At 43.1% G+C, this 12,988-nt stretch overlaps 2 protein-coding genes across 17 annotated transcripts in view; one reads left to right on the top strand and one right to left on the bottom strand.

Annotated features, from left to right (window-relative positions):
• LOC136933033 (NACHT, LRR and PYD domains-containing protein 12-like) overlaps positions 1-12,988 on the bottom strand; it is a 561,343-nt gene that overhangs the window by 435,079 nt on the left and 113,276 nt on the right. The gene's annotated exons all lie outside the window — the stretch shown is intronic.
• LOC136933036 (NACHT, LRR and PYD domains-containing protein 12-like) overlaps positions 1-12,988 on the top strand; it is a 60,166-nt gene that overhangs the window by 42,410 nt on the left and 4,768 nt on the right. For 3 of the 4 annotated variants that reach the window (XM_067228405.1, XM_067228404.1, XM_067228406.1), the window contains 6 exons: positions 68-1,868; positions 2,017-2,190; positions 4,517-4,690; positions 7,349-7,519; positions 9,257-9,427; positions 12,224-12,397. In XM_067228405.1, coding sequence (XP_067084506.1) covers positions 68-1,868; positions 2,017-2,190; positions 4,517-4,690; positions 7,349-7,519; positions 9,257-9,427; positions 12,224-12,397 — 2,665 coding nt within the window. The remainder of the gene's footprint in view (positions 1-67; positions 1,869-2,016; positions 2,191-4,516; positions 4,691-7,348; positions 7,520-9,256; positions 9,428-12,223; positions 12,398-12,988) is intronic. The other variant, XM_067228407.1, reaches the window with a different exon arrangement.

The raw sequence follows: 12,988 nt of genomic DNA, 5'->3' as shown, positions 1-12,988 counted from the left end.
CATTTCAGTACTTTGTCATGACTGTTGGTATTAATGTAAAGATAATGAACTCCTTGTTCTTCCATAGTTGTGAGTGGACTTCAGAGAGTGTTAGGGACTCATAAAGCCACTATGAAGAGGAGGTTTGAACATGTGGCTGAAGGCATCATGGCAACAGGGAATGCCATTCTCCTCACCAGTATCTACACTGAGCTCTACATCACTGAGGGAGACAGTGAAGGGGTTAATAATGAACATGAGGTCTGGCAGCTTGAGACGGCATCCAGGGTCCAAATCACACACGACACACCCATCCACTGCAATGACATCTTCCAGCTCCTACCTGGCCAAGAGAGACTCGTCAGGACGGTGCTGACGAAGGGCATCGCTGGCATCGGAAAAACCGTCTCTGCGCAGAAGGTCATCCTAGACTGGGCTGAAGGGAAGGCCAATCATGAGGTGGATGTGATGTTTGTGCTTCCCTTCCGGGAGCTGAATCTGATCAAAGATGTGCAGTACAGTCTCCTTCAACTGCTGAGAGATTTCCACCCAGAACTTCACATGGAGGATGGAGAGATCCTTGCTGTCTCTAAAGCCATGTTCATCTTTGATGGTCTGGATGAGAGCCGACTCCCTCTAGACTTCAGAAGAAACCAGAGCTGGTGTGATGTCACAGAGTCCACCTCAGTGGATGTGCTGCTGACCAACCTGATCAAAGGAAACCTGCTTCCCTCTGCTCTCATTTGGATCACCACTCGACCTGCAGCAGCCAATCAGATCCCTTCTGAGTGTGTTGACCTGGTGACAGAGGTACGAGGGTTCAATGATGCTCAGAAGGAGGAGTACATCATGAAGAGATGCAGTGATGAGATCCTGGCCAGGAGAATCATCTCACACATCAAGGCATCAAGGACTCTCTACATCATGTGCCACATTCCAGTCTTCTCGAGCATGTGTGTGACAGTCCTGGAGCACATGCTGAGAACAGATAGCACAGGAGAGATGCCCCAGACCCTGACTGAGATGTACACACACTTCCTGCTCATTCAGACCAAGATGAAGAACCAGAAGTATCAAGAAGGAAACGGGACAGATGAAGAGGAGCTCTTGAGGTCCGACCAGGACGTTCTCCTGAAGCTGGGGAAGCTGGCGTTTGAACATCTGGAGAAAGGCAACCTGCTGTTCTACCAGGAAGACCTGGAAGAGTGCGGCCTCCATGTCCAAGAGGCATCGGTGTACTCTGGAGTGTGCACGGCCATCTTCAAAGAAGAGGCGGTGCTTTTTCAGAGGATGGTGTACTGCTTTGTGCACCTGAGCATTCAGGAGTTTCTCTCGGCAGTCTACACGTTGCATTGTTACGCAACCAACAACATGGAAGCACTGAGGCCGTTCCTACGAAGGAAGACTAAAGCTGGACCTGAGAATCTATCTTTGGAAGAGCTGCTGCAGGGGGCAGTAGACAAAGCTTTGCAGAGTAAGAATGGACACCTTGATCTCTTCGCCCGCTTCCTCCATGGCCTCTCACTGGAGTCCAATCAGAAGCTGTTAGGAGGCCTGCTGGCTCAGACCCAGAGGAGTCCAGAGAGCCTGAAGAAGACAATCAAATCCCTGAAGGTGATGCAGAAGAAGAACATCTCCCCAGAGAGGTGCATCAATCTCTTCCACTGCTTGATGGAGATGAAAGACCATTCAGTACAGCAGGAGATCCAAGCATACTTGAAGAAGAAGAACTCATCCAAGTCCCTGTCTCTGGCCCACTGCTCAGCACTGGCCTACATGCTGCAGATGTCAGAGGAGGTTCTGGATGAGTTTGACCCGCAGAAATACAAGACATCCGATGAGGGGCGCAGGAGATTGCTCCCAGCTGTGAAGATCTGCAGAAAAGCTGTGTAAGTAGTGATGTAAACATGCCATTTACATGTCAACTATACACATTCAGTCAAATGCACACATACACACACTTTACACACATTTCATATGTTAAACATGTCTTTGTGAAGCACATCCAGTTGTTTCATGGTTATTATGTAACAACAGACTCTCCAGATGTAAACTCACTGATGCATCATGGGAAGTGGTGTCCTCAGCCCTCACCTCTAACCCCTCCCACCTGAGAGAGCTGGACCTGAGGGACTCAGGCCTGCAGGATCGAGAAGTGAAGCTGCTCTCTGCTGCACTGGAGAATCCAAACTGTAAACTGGAGACTCTGTGGTCTGTATTCATTCATTTATTATGTTTAAATTATTTGATTAAGAATGAATAAACTTCACATTTACTATAAAGAGATTAGGTGACTTACTTATTAATTCTAATAAGTTTGTATGTTCATAAGATGATGAACTCTACAGACTCTGGATGAATAAAGTACTTGTTTATACAGCCGTCATTGTTCATTTTAGCCACTAGAGGGAGCAGTGTGCTGTTGTTATTGTGACTGGCCTCACAATGGGATGGGAAGCTCATGTTCAGACATCTCCAACATTCAGCAAATGAAGTTGTTATAAATTGCTCAAGTTCCATAGTGACCACAAGACCGGTTTCAGGTTCTTTGTAATCCTGTAATGATCCTTCTACAGGTTGCCAGACCTCACAGAGGAAGGCTGTGCTTCTCTGGCTTCAGCTCTGAAGACAAAGCCCTCTCTTCTGAGAGATCTGGACCTGAGCAACAGTGACCTGAAGGATTCAGGCATGAAGCTGCTCTCTGCTGTACTGGAGGATCCACTCTGCAAACTGGAGACACTGAGGTCTGTAATCATGTTCAAGGGACAACTAAGTTACACATTCAATCACATTTGCATGTATGATTTAGATTATGTGGTTGCTTTTTGGTTATATTGAAACTGCACGCCAGGAATGAGATACAACCATGAGGGTGTGATGGAAATTTTTGAGGGAGAGACATTGTTCCTTTGATGAATTAAGAGTTTTTTTAAAGGACTAAACAAAAATCATTATTTACATTTAGCAGACGCTCTTATCCAGAGCGACTTACGGTAAGTACAGGGACATTCCCCCCGAGGCAAGTAGGGTGAAGTGCCTTGCCCAAGGACACGTCATTTGGCAGAGCCGGGGATCGAACCAGCAACCTTCTGATTTCTAGCCTGATTCCTAACTGCTCAGCCACCTGACTCCCCATTATAATGATTAATCATTAAGAGTTTAACACAGTAACACAAAGACAATTCACTATACAGCTCCATCTAGTTTCCTAGACAGGGCTTGAGAGTGGTTGTGGTGGAGGAGGAGGTTGGAGAGGTAGGGAGGTGTCAGGTTGTTTATGACTTTATAGGTATAGTAGTATTTGAAAGTGAATCCTGTATTCAACCTGGAGCCAGTGGAGGTTGTGAAGGACAGGGGTGATGTGATCTTGGTGGTGGGTGGAGGTGAGCATGTGGGCACCAGAGTTCTGGACTTATTGAAGTTTATTGAGGAATTGACTGCAGTGGCTAAGGACAGGGAGGGTAGAGGAACCCATGATGGATTAGGATCTGTCCAAGAGCAAGACTGTACAGGAGGAAGAGGAGGGAGGTGACCAAGCACTGAACCCTGGATGTAACTGGGGCAGGGTCATAACTGGAGCAGGGTCATAACTGGGGCAGGGTCATAACTGGAGCAGGGTCATAACTGGAGCAGGGCCTCTGGAGAGATACCATCCTTTAGGTTTACACTCCAACCCTGCTCCTGGAGAGATACCATCCTGTAGGTTTATATTCCAACCCTGCTATTGAGAGATACCCTCCTGTAGGTTTACACTCCAACCCTGCTCCTGGAGAGATACTCTCCTGTAGACACAAACACCAGCTCTAACTAGTTCAGCTAACCTGAATGTGAGCTTAGAACACAGACGTCTCCTCCTAGTGGAAGCCTTCAGTTAAACCAGTCCAGGTGTGCGGTGTGTGTGTGCTGTGTCTTTGTGTCTGTGTGTGTGAGAGACTGGTGTTCATATGGGATCATGTCTCTGCAGTAAGAGGAGCAGAGCTGTCCTGGCAGAGGACCAGTCCAGGTGTGCGCTGTGTGAGCAGGTGCTGAGGGATCCAGTCTGTCACAAGACCTGTATAAGAACAGCTAGTTCAGGCAGGGCAATTGGGCAGCGCGCGTCATCCATTTGTCGGGGACGTAAGGCGTCTTACGCCACCTTCCTTTCCTCCGCCCACTACTACACCCATGTTAGCAGCGCATATCCATTGGGCCACGTCCGATACGGCGTCTTTAAAAGACGCGCTGATACGCACACACTCACCCCGGTTGTTGTATGATCAGTGCTGCTGCTGCCCTCCACCATCCCCTTCTCCCCTGTGCTGTCTGTCTGTTCTATGTTCTATCCATCAGGGAGATTATATCTCTATTGCTCCCTGCCTCATATGTCATGTACGGATGTGTTGCATCGAGGAGGCAGGGAGCGCTTCCCTTAGATCATCCACTCCGCCAAAGTTAAACCTACATGTCCATGTCATGTAACAATAAATGCTCAAATCTAATACGTGATTGTCTTGACTGAATTCAGGTTGTTTGTAATCCTGTAATGATCCTTCTACAGGTTGCCAGCCCTTCACCTCACAGAGGAAGGCTGTGCTTCTCTGGCTTCAGCTCTGAAGACAAACCCCCCCCTTCTGAGAGATCTGGACCTGAGCAACAGTGACCTGAAGGATTCAGGCATGAAGCTGCTCTCTGCTGTACTGGAGGATCCACTCTGCAAACTGGAGACACTGAGGTCTGTAATCATGTTCAAGGGACAACTAATAGTTACACATTCAATCACATTTGCATGTTGGATTTAGATAATGTGGTTGCTTATTGTTTACGTTGAAACTGCATGACAGGAAGGAGATACAACCATGAGGATGTTATGGAAATTTGTGGGAGAGACATTGTTCCTTTGATGAATTAAGAGTTTTTTAAATGACTAAACAAAAATCATTATAATGATTAATCATTAAGAGTTTAATACAGTAACACAAAGACAATTCACTATACAGCTCCATCTAGTTTCCTAGACAGGGCTTGAGAGTGGTTGTGGTGGAGGAGGAGGTTGGAGAGGTAGGGAGGTGTCAGGTTGTTTATGACAGTATAGGAGTCATAGGTACAAGGAGTCAGGTGGCTGAGCGGTTAGGGAATCGGGCTAGTAATCTGAAGGTTGCCAGTTGGAAAGAACTAAGACATGCGTTCAGAGAAAACACAGTCAAGGGATCTCATGTTCTGTGGTTATTCATCCTCGAGTGTTTCTTTCTATACATAATACATCACAGTTTGCATCTGGCGGCTGTTGTGCTGTTGTCCCTGTGGGTGACGCCTGTTCTACTGCATGAAGGGTTTTAGATTAGAAATAGCAAGAAAAGTGTGCTTGTACTGTTTAAAGTTGTATTATACTACTATATAACTGGATATTCACATGCATTCTGATATACTATACCTTATAGGATGGTAGTATTCCAGTTGAGATTCAGGGATGGTCAACCAAGTGCCTCATATACCAAGTGCGATTTCAAACATACAACATATTGACTATCAGATGGGGATTGTTTCAAGTCCCTCAGATTAAATTGATACCCGTATCTTTACTGGTTATATTGATTCAAACCATTTTTTTTTTTACTTCTGTCATTTAAGAATCATATTTTGAGCACAGATCTTCATTTATTGCATGCTTTCAACAAACCTAGGTGACCAAACAGTTGAAGAAAATCTGGTCAGTCAAGTGCTCCATGAAATGAGATTTTGAACTTGGCCCAGTTTCCCAGACATGGATTAAGCATAGTCTTATACTAAAAACAATTTTCAATGGAGATCTTCATTTTATTCGACCTACTTACTTTTGTACTAGGCTTAATCCATGTCTGGGAAAGTGGGCATATATCTCTTTTATTAATATTGTCTGAGAATAATAAGTGACAGTAAATTAACACATCGAATCAGGAGAATAGTAAACCATTTAAAAGTAGCAGTTACAGTTACATTCTGCCTTTCCTGGGTGGTGAGGTCATCAAATAATACACATTCTTCTAAGTGTCTAAGTTAATTCTGCTGTCTTTTGGATTTAGGAATCCTCCTGCTAGACTGAGAGTCAGAGACGTGTTTTTAGCACAGTGCTTCAGGGTGGCTGGAGAGACAGAGTCTGGCCCAGCTGCTTAGCAGGGGTAGGTGTTGTGGTCTCTCAGAGTACAGTCGTTTAGCCTCTCTCACCACCTTGCTAAACCTGGTCTTTGACTTCTTGAACCTGGATCTGTCCCTACTCCTGGACGCTTCCTCCTAGTCCAACCTCAGCCTTCTGAGTTTAGCCGTGAACCAGGGTTAGTCGTTGTTATAAATCACCCTAGTGCGTGTTGATATACAGCTGTTGTTTGACATCTGTCACAGCATCTGTGAGCATATCCAGACTGGATGACTGAGGAGTAGTGTGTATGTGGTCACTACTGTCTGAACCAGTATCATGAGGAGTAGTGTGTATGTGGTCACTACTGTCTGAACCAGTATCATGAGGAGTAGTGTGTATGTGGTCACTACTGTCTGAACCAGTATCATGAGGAGTAGTGTGTATGTGGTCACTACTGTCTGAACCAGTATCATGAGGAGTAGTGTGTATGTGGTCACTACTGTGTTCGAACCATTCCAAAACATACCAAAGGATGTATTGTGTTATTGTATCTCACTGGTGAATTAATCTTTTAAGTTTTATTTCACAATAACACAATCAAGCTAACTATTCCTGAACAGTGTCATATATTCATTGATAGTTTGATCATGTCAGTCCAACAGTGCCATAGATCTCATCTATAGCACTGATAATAGGAGATACTAAACCTAGTGTTGATCCTAGTACCAAGGGAATTGTGATCTGATTGGCTCAGAAAGACACTAGACAGTCTAGAACAAAAGATTCACTGATGGCCTACATTTCACATTATATTACTTAGAAATACCTCAGGAAGACCACGTGATGTCTCAGTATACATTAGACAGGATCGTTTTTGGGATATTTCACAAGTACAATCCAGCTTAGTAAAATCAGCTTCTCAGGCAGGTTCATTTTTCACATTGGTTACTGGCTACTGTGTCATTGTGTTCAAGTCAAATGTTATTTGTATAGCCCTTTTTCAAGCAATGCCGCAGAAGACTTCACACACACCCATAGAACTGGACCTAAACCAAACTAAACCCTCAAGAAAGACAAGGACAAACTCTCAGGGAAACTCATAGTTAAAACATTTAAGAAAGCTTGGTAGGAGCAATTCAGTGAGAGAGTTCCACTCTTCCAGAGGTGGTCGGTGTTGAAGAAGAGGTGCAGACCATAAGCAAAGCATAATCATGCATCAAGAGTAGAGGTAACAATAAAAAGTGTTTGTGATCCCTCCATAATGATAATCTTCTACAGGCTGTCAGGCTGTCACATCACAGAGGAAGGCTGTGCTTCTCTGGGCTCAGTGCTGAAGTCAACCTCCTTCCTGAGACAACTAGATCTAAGTAACAATGATCTGAAGGATGCTGGCATGAAGCTGCTCTCTGCTGGACTGGGGAACCCACTCTGCAAACTGGAGACACTGAGGTATGTAATCAAATTCACCAGACAACAACTAGTTACACAATATCACACACCACACACTGGCTGCAAGTTTGTGGTTAATTCAAGATACAAGGAGGCCGGCCAAAGAATATTCAGGGCAGGCTAGGGTCATATTCCACAAGGTAGACTCATTCAGGTACAGGGCAGCTGGCAGGCTCAGTCAGGGTAGTGATGTTACGCTCAAAGCCGTTCTCACGAAGCGGTATCAACCTTTCAATCAATTGATACCGACACAAACGTGTCGAGCGTGGCTTCAAATGGGCAAAAAACATGTGATCACCTGTCGAAGCTTCGGACGTCACACGAGCAGCTGACAGTGTCGTGCTACAGTCCGAGACAAACAGCGTTTTATTCAAACGCTGAAGACATCAGAAATCACTCATATTCATAGGTTATAGAGAGTATACATATTTACGGACGCTATAGAATACATTCATTGACAGAGCCAGAGACACAGATAGATTGCCAGAGCTAGATAGACGGAGATATAGACAGATGTGAGATGTGAGAGAGTAGGTGCACAAACACATACATCTTTCTCTAGTTTTGCCAGCCTTCAAATGTGGCCATCCCTTTCACGGTTGCAAAAGCATGTTCCAAAACCTTAGCCGCTAGTCTACAATATCAATTCATAAATATTCATTTAGCATATACTTCCACTAAAACAAGGTCAATGGTTTCAAACTCACTCTTTTAGACTGAAGGGCAGTGCTTTTACCAGAAGGCCATACTCAACCTGACTTCACATGTGAATAATGCTATCAGAACCTAAAAATAAATGTTATGAATGTAAATGAGCAAAGACGTTATGTTGTTTATAATACATCAACATATATTTTTGACACCTGAAAATCGAAACATTTGTCACATAACCTTTATTTATCAAATAGATGACGATTGTGAGACTAACGTCCGAGGACTTGACGTCACTCGATTCCTTCAATCTCTCGATACAGTCGCCATACCATGGACTGACCAGCAGGTGTCCCTATGGAGAAGATGTATCAAACACTTAAAAAAAACGATACTTTTTTGACACAATTGTTTCAAATAGCTTGTTGCTTTGGAAAGCTTTGTTTCCCCCATCACTAAGTCAGGGCAGGCAGGAGGCCAAGCAGGGCACTACGAGGCAGAAAAGACTAAAGCAGGTAGAAAAAACACAAGGAAGGCTTCTGTAGGCTTGACAAACAAAAACTGGTCCCAAGCAGAAAACACAGGGATAAATGAGGGTAGGAAGGAAGATGGGAGACACCTGGAGGGGTGGAGACAAACATGACATAGGTGAAACATATCAGGGTATGACAGGAATCTGTATAAGACAAACTACTCCATGATATTATTGTAGGTTGACCTGGGCAGTATGTTTTGTATTGTTCTGCTAATGTACTGCTTCACATGTGATTAACACCCTAACTCTGCAGTAAAGGTTGTGGGTCAGAAAAGGTGCCTTGTATACTGAGAGACCTGCTCCTGGATGTAGTATGTAATACATTCTTGGAATACTGTACTACTATGTAACTGGATGTACAATGTTCTACATATTAAAGGATGATATTGCATTTAAGATAAAGGGAAAGTTGACCAACCAGGACAGACAGTCATCTGACTGATCAAACCTTCTTCGTGTTTGAGAGGAAAATGATCAGACTGATATTCTTTATTTCTACCTCTAGAGGGTAGTAGTGTTTGTGATCCCTCCCTAATGATAACCTTCTACAGGCTGTCAGGATGTCACATCACAGAGGAAGGCTGTGCTTCTCTGGGCTCAGTGCTGAAGTCAACCTCCTTCCTGAGACAACTAGATCTAAGTAACAATGATCTGAAGGATGCCGGCATGAAGCTGCTCTCTGCTGGACTGGGGAACCCACTCTGCAAACTGGAGACACTGAGGTATGTATTTATGTTCTACATGAGCCATTAGTAAAGTTACCATCATCAAGTTGGGTATAAACTTAATGCCAAGAATGAGATATGCCTTCTCGTCATCAGTGAGGACTAGTTTGATAAGAAACAGGCAGATTTGCTGCATCTGAAACACTCTTAAAGATGCTGTACATAATGATTGGCTTATATGTTGATTCATGTTTTTGTTTTATTTTAGACAGAATGAAAATGTTGATGCAACTGTTTCTGAATGTGCAACATGATTGCAGTCTCTTTGGGTAGTGTTAACAATCTGTATGCCCTTGCCCAAAGGGTAATAAAATACAGCTTAATTTAATTTTCAACCTTAAACCTATTTCGCATTGAAACACAACCTATCATTCATCAAACTTTGTGAACATCTGGGGTTTCCCTCTTCACAGTGGAAAAACATTGACTTTAATCTGTGAACACCAATTGTTTTATTACAACACTGAAATGTGCAGTCATGGCTTTCGCAAAAAGAGAAATGGAGGTACTGTCATCTTCAGCACCTTTATAGACTCTGTAACCTAAATCAGTAGCACACATAATCTCAATTTCTTATTGTGTACGTGTGTGTCTGTGATTGTTGTGATGTATTTTTATGAATGTCAGGGTCACTAGGAAAAGTAAGACATTTGAAGTTAAAAGAAAGAACTATTTGAGGGTTTTCTCTGCTGTTAAATATAATAGCAGTCATGTTTGACCCTGAAGACAACACAAGGGTTAAGATAATACTATTCATCATATTATTGTACATTTACCTGGGCAGTGAGTTTAGCATCTGGCGGCTGTTGTTCCTGTGGTTGATGCTTCTTCCACTACATGAAGGGTTTCAAATTAGGAATGGCAAGAAAAGTGTGCTTGATCTATAATACTACTGTATATATGTATGGAACTGGCTATTCACATTTATTCTGACATACTTTACTTCATAGGATGGTAGTATTCCATCTGAGATGCAGGGAGAGTGTCTGAAATATCAATCTATTAAGCATTGCACAGTCAGTCGGTGAACAAGTTTAAGAAAGCTTTATTGTTTGCGGCCGGCCCACAAGGAGACAAAAAAATCACACGCCATTGTGCTACAAAGTTTGTCTGGTTCACAAGTCTTCAGGTAAGACCATTTATTGGTGAGAAGCCTCCTCCCCTGCATATCAGCTGTCAATATGATCGATCCCAGAGACAGAGTGCGCGTGCACGTGGAAACTTACAGAGTTCTCCGACCCTAGGCTTGACCATATGATTCACTCAACACAGATAAGGTTTATTGCACCTCTAGTATGATAATGGTCAACCTAGGTCAGTTTGTTTACATAAGCCTAGTGTCATCTATAGGTCATGTAGGGAGACGGCTCTCTACTGACAAAGGAATGCTAGCACCAGTATTTTCAGAATATAACCTTACATTATAAATTTCTCTGACAGTCAGCCAAATGCCCCATACCGAGTGAGATTTCAAACACATATCTGCTCTTTAAAAAAGTGAAGAAAGAAAGTTGAACACAGAATGTCAGTCTTTTATTGGTCCTTTGCACAGATCACAAAAGGTGACATTGGCCATTGAATTTCTTGAGGTTGGCCCTGCTAATGCGTCCTAACATTAAAGCAAAAAGAGCACAGAATGCAAACATTACATTTACATTTAGTCATTTAGTTGTAACATGACTGTTACAACTTTAAACTAGAATTTTGGAAAGAATATAAAATGTTGAAATAGCCTATATAAAGACATAGGCATGATGGTGTTAAATGATTATCTGTAATCCATGAACAGCATACTAATATAGCAGTTCCTCTTCTCACAGGGAGTGCAGAGCCAACAGGCAGCAGGTTATCTAATGACTTAACATAGTTAAATAAATACTGACAGGCATTCTCTGTTATTTAAAACAAATATTTATTTGCTAGATACGTTTTTTGAATACTTTTGGTTAATTTCACTTCCATTTACTTTCCTCTTTAATTTTTTAGAAGAACTTCTTATATTGTCCAATAGCCTGAAGTGTTTGATGGCACGCCCTGTCATGTGATCTCTGTCTCTGGATCAGCTAGCCGTGTTGCTAAAAAGAACACTGTCAACTGAAGGCTTCTGAAGGGAACCAGATGTCTATCTGCTCAGAAAATTCAAAACTAGAGAAAAATGTACCATCTGAAAGTTAAAGTCTACTAGTAGCCGGTCCAGAACAAATAAGTTTACTGAGGCTTTTTACAGTAATTTAGAAGCAAATTACCTCAGGTTTACCACAGAAGATTCTCAGGGTATAAACCAGGACGTTTTGTAGCTAATAGGCTACAGAGCGACTGAAGTGGGATATTCTTCAGTTGGAATCCAACTCAGTGCAACAAGTTCGGCAGGTAGGCTGATATTTTACCACTTTATATGTATAAATTACGTTTTAGTTGACTGCGACAGGGTGTGGGGAATGGGAGGTAGTTACAAATAGCTAGAAAGAGGCAGCAGGAGAGGGCTTTGTCGGGAAAGTAGCTGGTCGCTGTTGTTTATTAGGTTGTCATGACTTCATGAGTGATTAACGTCATGTCACTGTTCAGTTGCTCATCCTCCTCGATATCGTGATATTTAAGACGTCCTGATGTTCCATAGAACTACTAGCACCAAACTGACCACAAACCTAACCTTCCTGAACTGGGGGGAAAGGTCACTCTGTCTAATGAGGGGGAGGAGCAGCTATGACAGCACCTGCCAAATGAACCCCTCTGTGCTGACTCACTCTGGAGGCCCAGATGGATTCTGTCACAACATTGATCCTCTTTCTACAGGCTGTCAGGCTGTCTGGTCACAGAGGAAGGCTGTGCTTCTCTGGCCTCAGCTCTGAGGTCCAACCCCTTCCACCTGAGGGAACTGGACCTGAGCTACAATCATCCAGGAGAAAAAGGATTGAAGCTGCTCTCTGCTGGACTGGAGGATCCACACTGCAGACTGGAGAAACTCAAGTAAGGAGATGTTTGTGTTTTTATATACCTCTTCATGTAATGTTGCTTAACACTGAATAGACATTTAAGAATGTTAATAGTCCTTATATTTCATGATTATACAATCACAGACTGCATGTTTATTTAAGACAGTGGGTTAGGAAGAGAGAAGCCCTATATAATCTACAATAGCCTTTAGTGCAATTATGATTATATAGCTACAATCATAATTGTATTTACTGAGGTCTATTCCAGAAAGTGGGTTGAAGTGAAAACAGTGAGTTTGTTAATCCTGAGATGAGGGAAACTCTGGGTTTTCTGTTCCAGAAAGAGAGGAAACACAAACTCTGGTTACGTTACCACGGTAACTGATGGTCACTAACCTAACCTGCTTGCTGGCAGCTTTTGTTTAACAAACCATTTCTCCCTCTCTCCTCCCTCATGCCGAGCCTGAAGCAACTATCAGACATGGGGTGTCCTTTCCTCATCCAGGGCTCCAGACTAACTTGTTTTACTAGGAGCACTGTAGCCCCTAACTGAACATGTTGGGGGCACAGGCAGAACATGTAGGGGCCTACACCTTAAATTGACCTGCAAAGCAATTATTCACAT

This window comes from Osmerus mordax, chromosome 24, assembly GCF_038355195.1.
Source record: "Osmerus mordax isolate fOsmMor3 chromosome 24, fOsmMor3.pri, whole genome shotgun sequence".
NCBI lineage: Eukaryota > Metazoa > Chordata > Actinopteri > Osmeriformes > Osmeridae > Osmerus > Osmerus mordax.
The sequence above is the reverse complement of the archived record's forward strand: the minus strand, read 5'-3'. Positions and strand labels throughout refer to the sequence as shown.